Below are 21,026 nucleotides of genomic sequence, written 5' to 3' on the forward strand. Positions count from 1 at the left end.
TTTGTCCTCAAAAACTCTTTGCACCTGCTGGAACTTGGCCTCTCAGCTGGCTCTGGCCAGCCTGCTGTAGTGTGAGGTGTCCCTGCCCATGGCAGGGGGGTTGAAACTGGCTGATCCTTGTGGTCCCTTCCAACCCTGACTGATTCTATGATTTTTGCAGGGCTGACCAAAATGTCACCAAGAGAGAAGTTTTAGAGGAGCCTTTTCCTGCAGCGTGGAGCCAGGTACCTGGTTCTGAGTTTGGGCTCCTTTTTGGGGTCCCATCACTACATGCTGGTTCAGGATTTTATCTGGAACTACATCACTTAGTGACAAACACCTCCACCATCAGCTAGTCAGCATTTCCTCTTTCAGGGTTGGCTCTGAGTAAAACACAGCAAAGGTGTTCAGGAGTCAGAACGTCTCTGATCCCATCCCTCAGGATGAAGAGATCATAAAAGCATAGAATGGTTTGGGTTGGAAGGGACCTCCAAAGGTCATCTAGTCCAGCCCCCCTGCAGTCAGCAGGGACATCCTCCACTAGATCAGCTTGCTCAGAGCCTTGTGGAGCCTCACCTTGAATATCTCCAGGGATGAAGCCTCAACTACCTGCCTGGGCAACCTCTTCCAGGGTTCCACCACCCTCATGGTAAAGAACCTGTTCCTAACATCCAATCTGAATCTCCTCTTCTCTCATTTCAAACCACTGCCCCTTATCACTGCAGGCCTTTGTAAACAGTCCCTTTGCAAGCTTCTTGTAGCCCCCTTCAGGTACTGGCAGGCTGCTATTAGGTCTCCATGGAGCCTTCTCTTCTCTGAACACCCCCAGCTCCCTCAGCCTGTCCTCATAGCAGAGCTGCTCCAACCCCCTGATCATTTTTGTGGCCCTCCTCTGGACCTGCTCCATCTGGTCCTTGTCCTTCCTGTGTTGAGGGCTCCAGAGCTGGATGCAGTACTCCAGGTGAGGTCTTACCAGCTGCTTGGTATAAAGTGAAGAAGCTACCAAGCATTAGTGCAGCTTAAATGTAAGCAGGGCACAGAGGTGAGACAGAAGCTTTACCTGACAGCCCTCTCTGAGATTTTCACTTCCAGCTTATGGCCATCTACAGAGCAGCCCTAGAAGTTGAAAGAAACAACAACAGGATAAATAAAGTCACAAAGGCTTCCAGGCTATAAGCACAGCATTGCACACCTTGCTCTCTCCCAAGGCTTTCTTCCCCTTGTCCCTGCCAAGTATTTCCTCTGTTGAACACCACTCATGCAAGGAAAAGCTTCTGATATCAGGTTGGAGACAGCTTGACTGGAAGCAGCAGCCAGCATCCCTGATCTAGCTGTCTATCAGCCTCAGCTCTGCCACTAAAGTGGCAAAGACAAATCACTTCACTGCTTTGGGCTACAGCTTTCTCTATTTCTAGACTGAAAACTCTTCAAAGCAAGGACTGTCTTCTTATTTGTTCTGGAATGAGCCAGGATGTCTTTCTGGCCATCAAAACCTTCTGTCTCTTGCTTCCTGTGCCTCAAAGGATGTGCTACAGCACTGAAAACAGCTTCTGGCCTACTCATCCCTGCCAGGGCAGAGAGCACACAAGGGTACTACACTGGCATCCTGGAGCCCTGCTGCACATCCTCTCCACAAAATCCCCATTTCCCTGCTCTCTCTCTTCCCCAAGACTCAGCCTTTCACAAAAGATGAAGAGCACACATCTACCCCAGGACTACACAGGCTGTGGCATGTGAAATGGCCACCTGTTGAAGGTGGGACTCATGGATTGTGGTCACTGAACACGCCAGAGAGTAATTCCTTCCCATCTGCCTAGAAAGGGATGGCTCCAGCTGCCCAGCCCAACCACCCCCAAGCAGCATGGACCAAGCACTTGGATGTTTTCCTAGCAGCAGAGAGGATGATTCATTCCTTCAGAGCACAACACATGCTGTGGCATGGAGAAGGCAGGAGGCTGAACCCCTGAAGCAATGGCAGAGGCACAGAGAGTAAAGCCAAACTTTGCAGCACTAAGCACTGTTTGTTCTGAGGGTGAGTGGAGGCCTGGGTCTCTGTCACCTCTGCAAAGGGCACCAGGAAGAACAAATCCATGACATTTCAATCACTGCACATCCTCTGCTGCTTGTATGTTGGATCAGTGCTAGGAAACACTTGTGCAGGAGCTCTTGGAGAATCACTACGGTTGGAAAAGACCTTTAAGACCACCCAGGTCCAACCACAACCCATCTACCACAACCACTAAACTCTCTCTTGGCCCTTTACACAGGGCTGGGCTCATTTTAGAGGCTTCTCCACCTGCAGAGTGTAAGTCCTGGCACTGACCTCCTCAGCTACCTTTTGAACTTCACTCCTGATGCCCACATCTCTGGAAAGCATCAGGAGTGACAATGCTGCAGCTCACCTGGAGCCTGCGCAGAGCTTTCTGAGCACTCTCTGGCTTCTTGTACTCCACAAATCCAAAGCCCATTGAAAGCAAAGTGCCTGTCAGAAGAGAAAGGAGACTCATTAAACCAGCAGTGACAATGTTAAGCAGAAGACCTTTCAGTATGCAAAGGGTTGATAAGAAAGCTGGGGACAAACTTCTGAGCAGGGCCCATTGTGGCAGGACAAGGAGTGATGGGTTTGAAACTAACTAAAAAGGGAAAAAAAAAAAAATCAGACTAGAGAGAAGGAAGAAATCTTTTGTGCTCTAGTCCAACTCCCCTGAAGCCAGCTGTGACCACTGGAGCAGGTTGCTCAGAGTCCCAAACAACCTGATCTGGACTGGTTCCATACATGGGACATCTACCACCTCTTGGGGCAACCTGGGCCACTGTCTCACCACCCTCAGGGTAAAACATTTCTTCTCTCTAGCCTGAATCTCCCTCTCTCAGTTCAAATCATCAACCCTTGTCATACCACAACAGGCTCTACTCAAAAGTCTGTCCCCAGCTTTCTGATCAGCCTCTTTCAGTACGGAAAGGCCACCAGAAGGTGTCTGTGGAGCCTTCTCTTCTCCAGGCTGAACAAGCCCAACTCTCTCAGCCTGACCTCACAGCAGAGGGCTTCCAGCCCTCCCAGCAGTGCTGTGGCCTCCTCTGGCCCTGCTCTCACAGGTCCCTGTCTGTGCTGAGGACTCCAGAGCTGGCCCCAGCACTGCAGGTGGGGTCTCAGCAGAGCAGAGGGGCAGAATCCCCTCCCATTTCCCCACAAAAGAGCCCAGAAAGTGAGCACAGGCAACACACACCAGGCACAGCACTCATCACCACAGCCTGCTGGGATGGAAGCAGGCAGGCAGAAGGCAAACAAAGGCTCCTCAGCACAGTCCTCAGCCAGGCACCCTCCAAGATCCCAGCCCTTCCTGTGGGTAATGCTCATCATGTGCAGGTTTCACCATCATGGGGGCACTGCTGCCTGCCATCCTGTACCCCCAGCCCCACCCCTTCTGTCATCCTGAAGGAGTTGATTCCTCTCTCTCAAAAAATCTCAAAGGGAGGCCACATCTCCACAAACCCCACAATGGAGCTTAACCCTCTAGGCTAAACCTTGGGCTGTTTTTGGTTGCTGCTTTCAGACATCTCAAAAAGGAACACTTCTAGCAATATTAAGTATTTCCCCCCCAGTGAGAACAGAGCTGCTCAGCCAGCTGCATGCTAAAAGCAATGCCACACCTGAGCCCTCAGCAACCAGCTGAGGGAAGGAATTGAACAGCAACACTGAGAGTACCTGCTTTGTCTTTCTTCTTGGAGATTGTGCAGCTCTTCACAGCTCCCACTTTGGAGAATGTCTGCAAGGAGTTGGGACACGTGATTCAGTTTCCTTTGTCACAGCCTTGCCACTCAAGTGACAACGTGGCCCTCCTCCAGAGCCAGGAGCACAGGCTGGCAGGCTCACCTCCCCCCCCACCCCCTGCAGCACACACCTGACAAGCAGCCAAGTGCAGCTGAAGCTTTTCTTGCAGGAGTATTTCTGTACACACTCACACAGAGGCAGACTTGGAAAGCAATCAGTTCCCAGAAATCATAGTGTTGCTCCCTGGGCAACCCATTCCAGTGTCTCACCATCCTCATACTGAAGAACTTCTTCCTGAGATCCAGTCTAAACCCACTCTCCCTCAGCTTCAAACCATTCCCCCTTGTCCTGCTGCTAGACCCCCTCATGAATCACAGAATCAGTCAGGGTTGGAAGGGGCCACAAGGATCAGCCAGTTCCAACCCCCCTGCCATGGGCAGGGACACCTCACACTACATCAGGCTGGCCACAGCCTCATCCAGCCTGGCTGCAAACACCTCCAGGGATGAGGCCTCAACCACCTCCCTGCACAACCCATTCCAGGCTCTCACCACTCTCATGGGGAAGAACTTCTTCCTCACATCCAGCCTGAATCTCCCCACTTCCAGCTTTATTCCATTCCCCCCAGTCCTATCACTCCCTGATAGCCTAAAAAGTCCCTCCCCAGCTTTCTTGCAGCCCCCTTCAGATACTGGAAGGCCACAAGAAGGTCACCTCAGAGCCTTCTCTTCTCCAGACTGAACAGCCCCAACTCTTTCAGTCTGTCCTCATAGGAGAGGAGCTCCAGCCCTCTGCTCATCCTGGTGGCCCTCCAGCATTCCTCAGAAACACTGCAGAGGAACACTATGGATGCCCTAGGCCAGTAGGGACTCCTAGGGCTGGGTGAGTTTGGTGATACCCTGGAAAACATGACATGCAGGAGGAGCTGGAGGGGAGCAGGAGCTGCAAGCCTTCTGTTAAATTTGCTTGTGAAACTGCAAGTAGAATGCAGAAGGAAAAAATGGAATGGCCTAGGTTGGAAGGGAGCTCAGAAATCATCTACTCCAACATCCTTGCCATGGGCAGGGACACCTCTCAACTAGCCCAGGTTGCTCAAGGCCTCATCCAGCCTGGCCTTGAACACCTCCAGGGAGGAGGCCTCCACAACCTCCCTGGGCAACCTCCCCCTTGGGGAAGATTTCTTCCTAATCTCCAGTCTAAATCTGCCCTCCTCAAGATCCAATCCATTCCCTTCAGTTCCATCACTACAAAAGTCCCTCCCCAGTCAAGGAACTTCCACTACTTCACCACTTCATCCTCAGCACTACAGGTGGAGAACAGCTTGCCACTTGCCTTCTGCAGCAGGGTGGAGCCCCTTCCTCTAGGCCATGCTGGGAGCTGGGACTTGACTCCATCAGGCACCTCAGTCTGGCACTGAACCACACACACTCAACCCCCTCCCACTTCATCTTAGCAAAGCACAGACCCCTCTCCTCCTTGTGACTCACCTCCCTCAGTGTGTCTTCTGTGGTGGCAAAGTTCAGGTTTTTGATGAACAAAGTACACCCAGGAATGCTTTCTTCTTCATCCTCCTCCTCCTCCTCTTCTTCCTCCTCTTCTTCCTGTGCTTCACCTGAAACAGAAAGAACGAACCCAACTTCATGAGGTCTAACAAAGGCAAATTGCCCACCAGCCCAGCTACTCCTGCAGCATGAACAGGCTCTTTGTGGGTGGGCATGGACTGAGGCAAGCTCAGCACACAGCATGTGAACATATCCCCACAGCCCTGGCACAGAGAGGAAGAAGAGGCTTTACCTAGGGAGGGAAAGGCATGTCCTTGCAGTAGGAAATCACCCAGACAAAGCAGAGAAGTATGTCAGGCACCCTCACAGCCTGTCACCAGCAAGCCAGCCTCTCCATCCACTGCTGCCCAGTGCTGCTCCTCTGGCTGCACCTTGCTGGCTACCCCCAGGCAAGGACGCAGCACACAGCTGCAGACATGCACAGAGAGTCAGGTCCAGCTGAGAGGACAGCTCCTGCTCTCCTGACAGCTGCTGCCAAGGCCAGACTGCACCAAAAGCCTCCTCCCAGAGCTATGTTAGCTCAGTCCAAACTGGACCTGTGTGTGGCATGCAGCATTTCCTTCCCCATGCCTTGTTCAGAGGGTGAGGAGGGCAAGAACAAGCACAGTGCTTGTGTGACATCATCAGCCACAGACAGGGTGACATGCAGATGACTTCATGAGGTTGGTTCCATCCTCAAAGAGGCAGGAGGATCAGCATTGCTGCTTTACACACAAAGGAGCAGTGAAACAACCAGAGATACCTCTGGCCCTAAGTTAAAGTTCTTACCAGGCACCAGCCTTGCTTTGTCCTCCTTTTCTGGAGCCTCAAGGGTTTTTTTCTGAGTGGCAGGGCTGATGAAGACCCCCATTGGAGCCCATTCCAGGTACAATGGCACAGAATGGAACTGTGGGGGGAAATAAAGTTACAGGAGAGAAATGAGGAGTGGAGGGCAAGGCCTGAAGAAGCAGCTCTGCTCTCAGCTTTAATTTCTCTCACTCTGTCACAGAAGACAGCAGTGGAAAAGCTGAGCAATCTTTTCAGCTGGCTTAACTCTCTTTCACCAGAGGAGAGCCTCACACAGGACCACAGCCTACTCTGTACCACATTCCTGTGCTGCCAAAAGGTGCAACAAACCCTCTGCAGGCCACTGAGGCTTTTCTAGATGGCACAGTCCCCTCCCCTCCAGCCATCTTCTGCAGCTTGAGAATCCTGCTGCACAAGGATGCCCCAGGCTCCTCCCTAAATCTAAGGGACAGAGAAGGGCCACCAGAATGATCAGAGGACTGGAAGAGTTGCCATCTGAAGGAAAACAGATTTTGTTTGTCCAACATTAAGAAGAGAAGGCTTAGGGGAGACCTTACTACCATGGAGCAGTGCATAGAGGGTGGCTGCCAGGAGGAAAGAGACTCCCTTTGTAGAAGGAGTCCCAAGGAAAAGACAAAGGGTGATGGGGACAAGTTACTGCTGGGGAGATTCCCACTGGACTCCAGAAGAAAATCTTTCCCCACCACAAGAGTTGGATTGGAATCATCTCCCAAGGGAAGCAGTGGATTCCCTACATGGGACAGTTCAAAGACTCAGCTTGCCAGGGTGCTGGGCCAGCTCATTTCAACTCCACCATCCCCTAGGAAGTTTTGCACCAGCTGATCCTTGGGGTGCCTTCCAACCTGGCATTCTGCAATGCCGGGAGCGCAGCAACAGCAGCTGCTCCTACCTCTCGTCATGCTCACCCTGGTGTAGGCCAGCCTGGTGAAGGCTTGCTTGGCCTCAGCTGGCTCCAGGAACTCCACAATGGCAGTGATGCCTCCTTCTGGCAGCAGCACCCTGCCCAGGCTGCCATGTTGCCCAAAGACATCCTCCAGCTCTGCTGCCCTGGTGCCGGCCGGGAGGTTCTTCACCAGGATCACCGTTTTGCTCCGCTCCCCTGCGGCCTGTCACGGTTGGTGGGAGGGAGAGGAGGTGGGATTTAAAACCCCAAACCCCACTCTTGGAGTGAGGGGCCCAAAACTGACCCCAGTATTCCAGATGTGGCCTCACCAGTGCCAAGTACGGGGGCACCCCCACTTCCCTGGCTTTCTTGGCCACCTGAGCACACTGCTGGCTGATGTTCAGCTGCTGTCAACCAGCACCCCCCAGGGCCTTTTCTGCCAGGCAGTTTCCAGCCACTCTGCCCCAAGCCTGGGGCATTCATGGGGTTGCTGTGACCCAGGTGCAGGACCCAGCACTTGGCTGGCTGCAGCTGGGCTCCTCACCTGACTGAAGGAATCCAGGCTGACTCCGTTTTCCATGAGGAACCGGCGAATCTCCTGGACCAGCTCGGTTTCTCCCAGAGCAATCCTCACTGCCACGCTGTCTTTACTCTCCTGCAAGCAAGAATGGCAGTCACCTGCTGCTCTCAGAAGCAGGTGCAAAGAGAATTTGGCAGCAAGCCTGGTGATAAAATGCTGCAGCTCCTCTGAAGCTGGTGGGTGTTGTGCTGTTTGGATCACAACATGTCCCAGAGCAAAATGTAGGTTTTCCAGGAAGGATCTGAGGTTTAGGTTGCAAATTCCATCAACTTCCAGTTATGCAGAAATGCAAAATTCAAAGCAGAGAGGGGAGAAGGGCTGGGAGTGTCACTTTATCTTCCAGTGACAGAGGATTTTTGGGGCTCAGACCCCACAGAGAAGCTACAGCCCCACTCATCTCTCAGCCTGCAAGGTGCTCATTGATGCACAGAGGCTTTTGCTGCACAACAAGCCCAGGAAGGTCTTGAGCACGAGGAAACTGCTAGAGAAGTGATGTCCTACCCCAGCTGATCAAGAACCCAACTCACATGATCCAGCACTTGGCTTTTGGAGGCATTGTACTTCTGAGCAATGGCATCAGCCACAGCGTTTGTCCCCACAAACAACGTGTTCCAGTTGTGAGAGCTGGAAAAAAAGAGGGAAGAGCCAGGTTCAGCATCAGGGGGGGGAACCCTTCTTCCACTGCTGTCTCTCTCTACTCAGTGGTCCTGGGAAAAAGGAGCTTTGAATGCCACCATGAGCAGCCAGGGTGTAGAGTCAGGGGAAAAGAAGGATGTAATACCCTCAGAGAAGGGACAGGATGAGGGCAACACGACTGGAGAGCAAACAGGAAGGCAGCAGTGCAGGCAGCTGTGCAAGCAGCTTGGAGGTCACTGGTCACCACTCTGCACTTAGAGCTGAAGTTCAGATGGTGGCTCAGAGGAACACCTCTCTTCAACTGGTTTCCTAAAAGCACAAAGCCCATGCAAGCAAGCCTGCACTCCTTACCCTTCAAGTTAGAAAGCACCAGCCACTTCTTTCAAACTACATCTCTCACACAGAAAGATAAAGTTCCTGCAAAGTTTAGCAATAGAAGTGGTTGGGAAAGACCAAACTGATCTGAACACACCCCCCCTTAAGAATTACAGCCTCTCACCAACTTTTGATTTCAAATGTTTCTCTCACTTCCTGCTGCTCACTGGACTACTGCTTGGACAGAGGAATCAAGGGGGCAAGAGGTGAAGGAAGCAGAGCTGCACAGCAAGTGCTTTCTTGACTTTGGTAACCTACACAGCCCCAGGTGCACTCCTGTCTTGTGGAATTTGGCAGGTTGTGTTGCCTTGCCCCACCACGAGACACCTCTGTACCTGGCACTGCTGGCTTTGTCCTTGGCCTCTTTCTGCTTCTTGTAGGAGGAAGACTCTTCTGCATCCCCATCTTCATTTTTTTCCTTTCTGATTGTGGATGGCAGAAGATGCATCATTCTACCCTAGAAGGAAGGCAGAATAGCTCCAGCAGCTCCATAATGAACCACAGAAGTTAAGGAACTACGCAGAGCCCAGGGAATTTTCTTGCACCTTTCCTGGTCAAGCAGCCTAAGTGGACAGAGGGAACCTTCCTTCCCAAAGGACACATTATTGCAAGTCAAAAGCAGCCACACAGTGTGAGAGGCTGAGACTCTGACCTCTTTTCTCCACCTCCAGCTCACACTTGGGTTCCTGCAAGGCTGCCCAAAGCTGCTGTCCACCTACAGCAACTGTGTCCCCATGCAGCAAGACAGAAGAGGTTCAACCATTCCAGCAAAGCACAGGAGCAAACACCTGGCCACATTACTAACAAACTGCCACCAGCTGCAGTCCAAGAGCACAGGACAGGCAGCAGTCAGAGACCATACCTGGAACACCTGCCCATCCATTTCTGCATAGGCCTTCACGGCGTGCTCGGGCATCATGTAGGTGATGAAAGCAAAGCCCTTGGGTTTCTTGGTCAGCTTGTCTATAGGGAAATGGATCTCTGAGAGGGGACCTGCAGAAGGCAAAGCTTCACTGTGATTGATGTCTTTGCACAGCCCTGCTCTCAGCTGGCAGAGGCACTCTGTGCTCTCCTGAGGTCCTACCCGGAGCACTGCGTCGAGTTCTGGGGACCCCAACGCAAGAGGGACATCAAACTGCTGGAGCAAGTCCAAAGTGGGCCACAAAGATGAGCAGAGGGCTGCAGCACCTCTCCTGTGGGGACAGGCTGAGAGAGTTGTTCAGCCTGGAGAGGAGAAGGCTCTGGGGAGACCTTAGAGCAGCCTTCCAGTACCTGAAGGGGGCTACAGGAGAGCTGGGAAGGGACTTTTAACAAGGGTGTGGTGATAGGCCAAGGGGCAATGGTTTGAAACTGGAGCAGGGGAGGTTTAGATTGGACATTAGGAAGAAATTCTTTACAGTGAAGGTGGTGAGACACTGGAACAGGTTGCCCATGGAGGTTGTGGATGCCTCCTCCCTGGAGGTGTTCAAGGCCAGGCTGGATAAGGCCTTGAGCAGCCTGCTCTAATGAGAGGGATTCCTGTCCATGGTCATCACCTTTAAGGTCCCTTCCAGACCACAGCATGGAACCAGCAGCAGGTTCAAAGCCAAACAGCCACACATGACCACACCAGGCAATAAGGCTGGTGGGAGTGAGTCCATATTAGAATCATAGAATCAACCAGGTTGGAAGAGACCTCCAAGATCATCCAGTCCAACCTATCACCCAGCCCTAAGCCATCACCTAGACCATGGCACTAAGTGCCTCATCCAGGCTTCTCTTGAACATCTCCAGTGATGGAGACTCCACCACCTCCCTGGGCAGCCCATTCCAATGGCAAATCTCTCTCTCTGTGAAGAACTTCCTCCTAATCTCCAGCCTAGACCTCCCCTGGCACAACTTGAGACTGTGTCCTCTTGTTCTGCTGCTGGTTGCCTGGGAGAAGAGCCCAACCCCCACCTGCCTACAACCTCCCCTCAGGTAGTTCAAAGTGTTGGACAGAGAGCTTTGTCCCTTCACCCCCAAGAGAACCTTTGTGTGCACAAAGAAATAGGACAGCCCTGCAAGCCCCAGTCCCACAGCAAATCCTTACCATACTTGGAAAAGAGCTTCTCCAAGTCCTCCTCAGTGCTAGTAAAGGGCAGATTCCTGACAAAGAGCCTTCCTGATTCAGCCAAGTCCTCTTCTTCCTCATCATCCCTCTTTCTTCTTTGCCAGGGCTGCTTCTCAGGTTTTGCTGGAACAGCTTCTTTTGGGGCGTTCCTGCATCGGAATACCTCGATGCATCGTCCTCCTAATCCATAAACACACACACACAAGCACAGGAGATGCTTCCCAAAGCCCTCAGTGCTTATCAATACAAAGGGTGGGTGTCAGGAGGATGGGACCAGTCTCTTTTTGGTGGTGCCCAGTCAAAGGACAAGGGGCAGTGGGCACAAACCTGAACACAGGAAGTTCCGTTCAAACGTGAGGAGGAACTTCTTTGAGGGTTGTGGAGCACTGGAACAGGCTGCCCAGAGAGGTGGTGGAGTCTCCATCTCTGGAGTCATTCAAAACCCACCTGGGTACCATCCTGTGCAACCTGCTCTAGATGAACCTGCTCTGGCAGGGATGTTGGACTTGATGATCTCCAGAGGTCCCTTCCAACCCTTACCATTCTGTCACTCTGTGATCATATCAAGGCAGGTTTGGAATATCTCCAGAGACTCCACAACCATTCTGGGCAGCCTGCTCCAGGGCTCCAGCACCCTCACAGCAAAGAAGTTCCTCCCCACTCCTATTTATATTCCTGTTCTGCACAGGATTTTCACAAAGACAATTTCAGCAGTTCCACCAAGAGCTAGGCCAAAACCCAGAATTCAAACACAGGCTTACAGAACCATTTGGCCAAATCCCCTGCACCATCCCAACCAGCTTTAAGCAAGATCTAATCAAACGAAAAAAGAGCAAGATGCTTCAAGCACAGGACAAAAACCAAGGGCCAAAGAGCAACAGGCACAGCCCAGCCTCTTGCCAATTCTATGCTGCTCCTCACCCAGCACCTGGTTTATGCCCTGTCAGCTGAGCAAAGGAAACCACCCCCACCATCTGCCTGGGAAAAACTCAAAAGAGGAGACATTTGTGCAGGGAACACTTCAGCAGCTGAGCACCCTGCCATGGACAGCAGGCAGAACAAGGAGGAACAAACAGCCCTTACCTAGGTATTCTTTTTTCCGCTTCAAGGCCCTCTGCACTTCTGCTTCACTCTTCAAGTCAACAAAGATACAACCTTGGAGGAAGGAAAGGTTCAACTGAGCATCATGTGGGGAACATACAAGCACTAATTGGCTAATTAAGGGTGAATTGGGCTTTCTTTAATAGAGATTCCTATAGAGAAAGCATTCAGCTCCCATTCAAGTTTCGATCCAGCCTGAAAGTGGCCATGTCAGACTGGAAGGTGCCTTTGAAAAGCTTTCTCTACATGCAAACCAAAGAAGCCCAGCTTAACAGTTGAAGGAGGCTTTCATAGGTGTCTCCAAGAAGAAATAGAAGGTACAGCCACTTCACTGTTAGACTATGAAAGGAGAGCAGAATATAGCAAAGCTTCACACCAGCTGTGAGGACCTGCTCCACACTCTTCCTGATGGGAGTCACAGCCCATCAGGAGACCCACTTTGGTCAAAGACTACCCTGCAGCCAATGCACAGAGGTCAGCAAAGTCCTTGGAGCCATCTCAGAGGAAGAGGCCTTTCCTTGGCATGGTTTGGGATGTTGAGGAAAGGAGGCAGATCAAGGAAAAGGCTCCTGCTGCTGCTCCAAAGGGAGCCCAGCCAACATTACTCTGCCCACGGCATCCTATGGTCAGCAACTAGGGCAAGGTGAGCTGCAAAGTCATGGAAAGGTCTGCAAGAAGCAGGACATGAGCCAGCAGTTTGGAAGTGCAGGTAGAAAGAGCAGAGGGGTAACAGAGAGAGGTCCTTCCACATGCACACAGTACCTTTCTTTTTCCCCTGGGCTTCTTTGCCCATCCGGATTGCCACTGGCTTCAGAGGCAGGAAGAATTCACGGACCCTTTGCTGCAGGAAGAATTGTGCTGACATAAATTCTCAGAGGGAGTGAGCAGCAGGCTTCAGTCTTTTATACACACTATAAAACATGCACCACACACCACCTCTGCACTTCAAAAGTTTCCTTGACCTCCAGCACAACACTCACAAGAGCTCCATAAGCGATGACAGAAGGCTCTGCAAAGGTCACACCAAGTTAAACACCAACCCTTCCCTCCCCCTCCTTGAGCCTCCTTTCCCAGCTTGGTTACTAAGCTCACCTCTGTGATGTTGAAGGGAGCACCACGAAGTTCCACTGTGTACAGTGTGCTGGCTTCAGCTGAGCTGCCTTGGTTCTGGACAGAAGGATGGAGATGAAGAGAAAAGGAGAGTGAAAACCAGCAAAGGCCACGGCACAACAAGCTGGTCTTGCACCACAAACAGGAAGCTGAAGAGCAGGAAAAAATGTCAAGTGATCACAAAATCATGGAGTTGTTTTGGTTAGAAAGATCCTTGAGTCCAACCATTACTCAACCCTACCAAGGCTGGTGCTAAACCATGTCCCTCAGCACTGTACCTCTGCCTCTTTGAAACACCTCCAGCCATGGGGATTCAGCCACCACTCTCAGGAGCTTGTTCCACTGTTTGCTAATCCTTTCAGTGAAGAAGTTTCTTCTCATATTCAACCCAAACCTTTCCTGGTGCAACTTGAGGCTGTTTCCCCTCATCCTGTCACTTGTTACCAGGGAGAAGAGACCAACTCTGACCTCACTCCAACCTCCTTTCAGGGAGCTGTAGAGAGCCAGAAGGTCTCCCTTCAGCCTCCTCTTCTCCAGACTAAACCACCCCAGCTCCCTCAGCTGCTCTTCACCTGTTCTCCAGACCCTACCTCAGCTTTGCTGCCCTTCTCAGGACCTGCTCCAGCACCTCAATGTCCTTCCTGAAGTGAAGGCTCTCAAACTGACCCCAGTATTAAAGGCATGGCCTCACCTGTATCGTGTACAGAGGGATAATCACCTCCATGGTCCTGCTGGCTACACTATTCCTGATCCAAGCTAGAATGCTGTTGGCCTTCTTGGCCACCTGGGCAAGATTCTCACAGCTGCATCAGCCTCAGCAGGAGGTGCCAGGTGAGTGTGCAAGGTTTGGCTGAGCCTGTCAAACCTAGTCACTAAACACTGAGTTCTGCAGAACAGTGTCCTGCAGACAGGTCAGACACAACAGCCTCTGAAAAGGGCACTAACAGCACTTGTGTGGAAGCCCCAGCCTCAGGAATTCCACCAGCACTAAGAGGAGATCCAGTTAGCTTCCTATAACAGCTCCCACTCAGGGAGCCAAAAGAGCTGGTACCTAGGAGGTCCCACGGCCTTCAAGCTCACAGCCCATCCCTGGAGTGACTAACAGAGACACACTACCCCAGGAAGCTCCTGCTTTAGAGAAGACAAAAGTCTCATCAAGGCAAACCTTCAGCATGGCTCCTTTTTTCTTCTTCTCCACTGGTGTCTCTGGCTGTGTTTGTTGGGCTTTTGGCTTCCCCCTTCTCTCTGTGTGGGTGTTGGTGGTTTCTGCAATGCCTGAATCCTCCTCGCTCTCACTTTCCTGCTCCACCTCCTCACTGTCTGTTTCTTCCTCTGTACTGGATGAGGAGGAAGAATCCTTCACCACTTTAGATTTCAGGTAATCCATATCTGAGAGGTCTTTCCTGGTAGCTGCCTTCTTCCCTTCTTTCTTTGCTGTCAGAGAGGAGAGACCAGAAGAGTTTTGCACACAGACATTGCTGCTTTCTCCCCAGCCAGTCAAAAGCTGGGAACACCTTCAGAGAACCATCTTCCTCTCCTCTAGCTGTCCTATGGGAATGAAAGGCTTGAGAACAGCAGAACAATCTTATCTCAGCACTTCCAGCCTGACAGTCTGGCTCCTTCCTTTTCAAAGCAACTCTTCAGGTATAAAACAAAGCAGAAATGAGCTTGAGGAACTCCACAGGAGTGTGTTTTGTCTCTATTGTAACCAAATGCTTCAAGCAGACCCCAGAGAAGCTTTTCAATTGTTCAACTTATTTCTCCAGGGTAAAGATGAAGTTGTCATTCCAAAACATCCCTCCACACCCACCAAAGGTCAACTGATTAAACCTCAAGTTTAGTTACCCAGAGAGATGAGGGGCAGCAAGGAAAATGCCACTGACTCCAACAGAACAGCATGAGGAAATAACACGGAGAGAGAGGTAGAAAGGCTCCAAAAGCACATTCACCACTGGTGCAGGGACACTGGAGTCTAACAAGACATAGAGCAGGCTGCAGACCAGATTTCTCACTCTATTAAGCACTAGATAACAGTTTTCCTTTCAGGATCCAACATACTGAACTCTGTCCCATCCCATCAGCTCCGACAGGGCCCAAGCACACACCAACATTTCCAGAAATAAGCATCCCAGGCAGAACAGAGCAGTTCACAGACCTCAGCTGCAGGTTAAAGAACCTGTGGAACCATGGAAGCATAGAATGGTTTGGGTTGGAAGAGACCCTAAATGTTGTCTAGTTACAATCCCCCTACCATGGGCAGAAACACCTTCCACCAGCCCAAGGCTGCTCAAGGCCTCATCCAACCTGGCTGTGAACACCTGCAGGGCAGGGGCAGAGAAACCACATCCAGCTCTAGGAATCCTGGAGGTGAAAGTGGCTGCAAGGTTAGGAGATCATTTAAGGGAAACAAAAGAGGCTGTTTGTCCTCTTGCACTTCTCTAGACACTGATTTAAGGTCCCAGGGGAAAGCATAAACGCAATCCCCTTAGTACCAGAAACTGCATTTCCCACATTTCCCCAGATTTTGGGCAAAACCCACAATCCCACAGCACACAGAAGGAGTCCCATGCTGGAGAAACCACCTTCCTGATGACACCATCTCCATTTGGAAGCAGCACTCCAAGGTAGGTGGGGACAAGACAAAGACAAGCAAAGGGTGATATAACTCATTTCAGTACCTTTGGTTTCCTCCTCATCTCCAGAGGGTTCATCCCCATCCTCCTTCTCACTCATCTCCTCAGACTCATCTGAATCAAAGTTCAGATAATCATCAGCTGCTGACTTAGATTTCCCCTTCTTGGCCTCCTCTGCCAAAGTGTCATTAGCCCAGGTGGCCACCTGGGACCGTTTCTGGTGAACCACCAAGAACTCCTGGAATGTTTCATCTTCTTCCAGCTGTTGAGAAAGAAACCAAGCAGACAGGCTGTGAAGACAGACACAGGAGAGCTTGTTGCAACTCTGAGTTCAAAGATACCACCTCATTTAGAGTCACAGAATCATTTTGGTTGGGAGAGACCTTTAACATCATCAAGTGCAACCCTTAACCCAGCACTGCCAGCTCACCACTAAATCATATTCCTCAGCACCACATTTACACAGCTTTTCAAACCCTCCAGGGACAGGGACTCCACTGCCTCCCTGGGCAGACTGTTCCTTGACAACCCTCAAGGGGAAGAAACTGTTCCTCATGTCCAACAAACCTCCCCTGGTGCAACTTGAGGCTGTTTCCTCTTGTCACTTGGAACCTGGAATAAGAAACCAACCCCTACCTGGTTCCAACCTCCTTTCAGGGAGTTGTGGAGAGCAAGGAGGTCTCTCCTCAGCCTGCTTTACTCAAGGCTGAGCAACCTCAGGTCCCTCAGCTGCTCCTCACAAGGCTTTTTCCCCCAGACACTTCACCAGCTTTGTTGCCCTTCTTTGGCCACACTAAAAAGCTCCCTTGAAGGGAAGTCCACTTTGACTCACAAAGTGAGCATTTAAATTGACTAAAGTCTTGTCTTTTTTTTTTTTTTTGTATTTGAGATTTAGAAAGCATTTTAAAGCAGCAAATAGAACATTGAAAAAGGAAAAACCACACAAATTAAATGTGGAAAAAAAAAAAAACAACAAAACTTGCATGTGATTAAAACTAGAACTGTTAAAACAGAGCAGTCCTGGATGCAATCTGTGGTCACACAGGAGCTGACAACTAAGAAACTGGTCCCCAGTAGTGGGATTGTTAGAATAAAAGTAACAGTAGAACTAAAGTGACAGTGAACAAGAGCTCAAGGATAGGAAACTGCTTGAAAGAGTCCATCCAGCAAAGGTGATGAAGGGAGTGGAACATCTCCCTTGAGAGGAAAAGCTGAGGGAGCTGGGGCTCTTTAGCTTGGGGAAGAGGAGCCTGAGGGGTGACCTCATTCATGCTGATAAAGATGTGAAGGGCAGTGTCAGAAGGACAGAGCCAGGCTCTGCTCAGTGATGTCCAACAACAGGACAAGGGGCAGTGGGTGCAAGCTGGAGCAGAAGAGATTCCACGTGAACAGAAGGAAAAAACTTTCTCACTGTGATGGTGACAAAGCCCTGGAGCAGGCTGCCCAGAGAGCTTTTGGAGTCTCCTTCTCTGGAGACATTCAAAATCCACCTGGATGAGGGCCTGTGTGGCCTGCCCTGGGTGATCCTGCTCTGGGCAGGGGGTTTGGACTGGATGATCTTCAGAGATTCCTTCCAGCCTCTAAGATTCTGTGATTCTGTGCCAGTCATACCCCTTGCCTGAATGAGGAGCATGGGAAGCAGCACAGAAAAGAGTCATGCAGCTCTTGCTCTCTAGCTCTTGCAAGCTAGCAAGAATGTCTGGATGGTGACTCAAGCTCAACTCACCTCCTTTAAGTTTTCTGCTGGATCTTTCTTCTTTTTATTCTAGGGAAAAAAACCAACATGTTTAGAAAGGCTCATTAAAAGCACAGCCAAAAGAATTTCTCAGGTAATCCAATGACACAGAGAACACAGAGCCTAAGGCAGAAAATTCCAGAACCACGGCTTCAACATCTCCTGTCCCAGTTACTCTGTTCCCTTCACTACACACTGGACTGCCCTTCCCTCTGGAAGTCACTGACAGGCACCAGAGCCTCAAGGCAACACATAAGACTCACTTTCTTTGTGCCTTCAGGGACTGCACTTGTCACAGGCTTCTCAGTCTGTTTTTCTGTGGCAGGAGCCTTCTGTGAGTGCTTACTCCATGCTTTGGGTTTTGAAGGGTCTCCAAAAGACTTGCATAACTCAACCTGCAAAACAATCAATCAGATCTTTTCATTCAATTCAACTCTCTGATTCTGTAAGTGATGAATAAGCCTCATTCAGGAACCCTTCTTACATCAGGGACCTTAGAGCTGCTTTCCTATACCTGAAAGCAACCTACAGGAATGCTGGAGAAGGACTTTTCATGAGGGTATCTAGCAACAGGACAAGGAGGAATGGTTTTAAGCTGAAGGAGAGCAGGTTTAGACTGGGTCTTGGGAAGTTCTTCAGTATGAGAGTGGTGAGACTCTGGAACAACAGGTTGCCCAGAGAGGTTGTGGATACTTTATCCCTGGTTGCAGAAGCCCACTCCCTGGAGGTGTTCAAGGCCAGGCTGGATAAGACTTTGAGCAACCTGGTCTAGTGAGAGGTGTCCAACTTTAATCTACCCTGCTTGAGTTTCAAACCATTGCCCCTATCCTATCACTACAGGCCCTTATAAAAAGTCCCTCCCCAGCTCTCCTGTAGCCCCCTTCAAGTACTGGAAGGCTGCTCTAAGGCTTCCCCAGAGGCTTCTCTTCTCCAGGCTGAGCAGCCCCAATTCCCTCAGCCTATCCTCCTAGGAGAGGTGCTCCAGCACTCTGAACTCACTGTGACTCTGGAGGTGTCTATGAAACTTTTGTTGAAGTGGTTCAGTGCTCTTTGAGCTTCGTCGTCAGACTTGTAGCCAACGAAGCCAAACTTCCGGAACTTGCCATCCTTGGTGAACTTCAAGCAGCAGTCAGTGAGCGTCCCAAAGGCAGCAAACAGCTTCTGAAAGCGATCTTCCTTCATCTGGGAAGTGAGGAAGGCAAATCAGCAATGCAGGGAAAAACGCTTTTCAAAACAAAGCATTTGCTGCCAGAGAGCTTCCAAAGTGCTGTACTGGGACAACTCTGACCAACTCCTCCCCCATGCCAGCCACCAAATCCCTTCACTGTGACCACAACCGACCCCCAGGTCACCCACAGGCACGGTGACACCCTCATGGGACACCCTGCTGGCAGCAAAGCAGCACGGTGTGAACCTGCACCCAGCTTCCAGCCGATGAGCACAACAAGCTCTGCCCTCCCACACTGAGGGGCTGCCAGCTCCCTTCCCCAGCCCATACATCACACTCTGCCTCCTCTTCCCCAGGCCATCTCCCAGATGGGAGACACCTCTCCTGAGGCTCTCCTTGCTCAGGGTCTCTTACTATCCTCCCCCCAAGGATATCTCCTCGCTCTCACACAGCACTCTTACCACAGCACATCTCCACGACCCCTTCCACCCTCAGAGCATGTTCCCCTAGGTCATCTCCCTGCTCCCCCAACCCAGCCACCTTCCTCATCCCACTCCGAAACGAAGACCTTCTCTCCCAGGAAACCTCCCCTTTCACTCCAGGCCCCACCACACCGAGAGTCCCCTCTCCTCCCAGGTCTTCTCCCTGCCCAGAAGCCCGCATTCCCCTACTCCCGGGGTGTTCCGCCGCACCATCCTTGGGCCACGAAAGCCCCCTCCACCACACAGACGCCGCAACCACGCGGAGAGCTCACCCCGTTAGGGAGGTTCTTCACGATAAGCCGCGACATGGCGGCGACAGAAAGCGGGAGGCGACAGAACGAAGCGGGGAGAGCGCAGGGCTCCGGCGCGCTCAGTGCCGCACACGCCAGCCCCTGGGCGCCGCCATCTTGCCGCCGGCTCACGTGGGCGAGGGGCGGCAGCGCGCAGGCGCCAGGGGCGGGGCTGGGCCCTAGCCGCGGTGCGGCGGGGAGCGAGGGGGAAGCTGTTGTGCGAGGAATGGCACAGGGGGTAGCCGGAGCGGGGCAAACGGAGCACCGGAGGGAACTAGAATCACAGAACCGTTTTGGTTGGAAGAGGTCTTTAAGATCATTGAGTCCAGCCATTAACCCAGCACTGCCAGCTCACCACTAAACCATGTCCCTCGGCACCGCATCCCCACAGCTTTTCAATCCCTGCAAGGATGGCGACCCCACCACTGCCCTGGGCAGCCTTCCTTCTGGGGAAGAAATTATTCCTCATGTCCAACCTAAACCTCTCCTGGTGCAGCCCGAGTCTTCAATTGTGCTATCTCTTGTTCCTTGCAAGACAGCAATCCCCACCTGTCTCCCACCTCCTTTCAGGGAGGTGTAGAGAGCAATGAGCTCTCCCCTCAACCTCTTTACCTCCAGGCTAAACAATCTGAGTTCCCTCAGCCGCTCCTAGCACCAGCCCAGACTCTACGCCAGCTTTGTTACCCTTCTCTAGACATGCTCCAGCACCAAAATGTACTTCTTGTAATAAGTCACCCAAAACAGAACCCAGGAGTCGAGGTGTGACTTCACCGGTGCCAAGTACAGGAGGACAATCCCTGCCTTGGTCTTGCTGGCCACACTATTGCTCACACCGGCTAGGATGCCGGTGCCCTTCTTGGCCACCTGGGCACACTGCTGGCTCATATTCAGCTGGCTGGCTCTGCAGCGGGCAGAGATCTCCAGCCATGCCCCAAGCTGGGACCGGAGGTCGGGCTGCGCATGGGGACAGGTGGCAGCGTCTCCCGGGAGGTCATCCTCTGCCCCCTGCCACCCAGTTACCAGCCGCTGTCAGAATCCCCTCGGTGCTGCTGTCCTCCTTGTCCATCCGAGAGGACCCCGCTGCAGACCCGCCCGCTTCCCAGCCCCGGGGCTCTCCGCTGATTGCGGTGCAGCCCCGGGCCGGGCCGGAGGAGGGAGCTCGGTACCCACCGCTCCGCGCTGGGCAGCTCCGAGCCGGCCACGGCAGAGCCCACGCGAGAAAAAAAAAAACCGAAACAAAACCGGCGGGGAGTGCGAGGGTCTGGTTTGAGCTGGAGAGAAGCCACAGCTTGCTCTGCTGCCCTGCTCCCCCCAGGCAGTAGGGAAAAGGAAGGGGAAAAGCAGAAGTGCAGTTCTGGAGCCCCTATTACAGGAAGGATCTGGAGACGTGCTGGAGCATGTCCAGAGAGGGGCCACGAAGATGATCAGAGGGCTGGAGCTCCTCTGCTATGAGGACAGACTGAGAGAGTTGGGACTATTCAGGCTGGAGATGAGAAGGCTCTGAGGAGACCTTCTTGTGGCCTTCCAGTATCTTAAGGGAGCCTACAAGAAAGCTGGGGAGGGACTTTTTAGGGTGCCAGGTAACAATAGGACTAGGGGGAATGGGGAAAAAAAATAGAAATGGGTAGATTCAGATTTGATGTTAGGAAGAAATTCTTACCCATGAGGGCAGTGAGACATTGGAACAGGTTGCCCAGGGAGGTGGTAGAAGCCACATCCCCAGAGGATTTTGCAGCCAGGCTGGATGTGGCTCTGAGCAACCTGAACTAGTGTGAGGTGTTCCTGCCCATGGCAGGGGGGTTGGAGCTAGATGATCTTTGA

At 51.9% G+C, this 21,026-nt stretch overlaps 1 protein-coding gene across 1 annotated transcript in view; it reads right to left on the reverse strand.

Moving 5' to 3' along the window:
• RBM19 (RNA binding motif protein 19) overlaps positions 1–19,223 on the reverse strand; it is a 70,094-nt gene extending 50,871 nt beyond the window's left edge. Inside the window, exons 1-20 of the mRNA XM_054392751.1 lie at positions 19,188–19,223; positions 18,265–18,447; positions 17,529–17,660; positions 17,257–17,295; positions 15,576–15,792; positions 14,063–14,331; positions 12,880–12,954; positions 12,550–12,628; positions 11,770–11,841; positions 10,666–10,866; positions 9,457–9,587; positions 8,930–9,051; positions 8,111–8,207; positions 7,548–7,658; positions 7,026–7,226; positions 6,082–6,199; positions 5,239–5,387; positions 3,686–3,746; positions 2,382–2,461; positions 1,040–1,095 (exon numbers count right to left, since the gene is read on the reverse strand). Of these exons, the coding sequence (XP_054248726.1) occupies positions 1,040–1,095; positions 2,382–2,461; positions 3,686–3,746; positions 5,239–5,387; positions 6,082–6,199; positions 7,026–7,226; positions 7,548–7,658; positions 8,111–8,207; positions 8,930–9,051; positions 9,457–9,587; positions 10,666–10,866; positions 11,770–11,841; positions 12,550–12,628; positions 12,880–12,954; positions 14,063–14,331; positions 15,576–15,792; positions 17,257–17,295; positions 17,529–17,660; positions 18,265–18,447; positions 19,188–19,223 (2,429 nt within the window). The remainder of the gene's footprint in view (positions 1–1,039; positions 1,096–2,381; positions 2,462–3,685; positions 3,747–5,238; positions 5,388–6,081; positions 6,200–7,025; positions 7,227–7,547; positions 7,659–8,110; positions 8,208–8,929; positions 9,052–9,456; positions 9,588–10,665; positions 10,867–11,769; positions 11,842–12,549; positions 12,629–12,879; positions 12,955–14,062; positions 14,332–15,575; positions 15,793–17,256; positions 17,296–17,528; positions 17,661–18,264; positions 18,448–19,187) is intronic.
• Positions 19,224–21,026: the final 1,803 nt, after the last annotated feature.

The sequence above is a fragment of the Indicator indicator genome, chromosome 26, assembly GCF_027791375.1.
Source record: "Indicator indicator isolate 239-I01 chromosome 26, UM_Iind_1.1, whole genome shotgun sequence".
NCBI lineage: Eukaryota > Metazoa > Chordata > Aves > Piciformes > Indicatoridae > Indicator > Indicator indicator.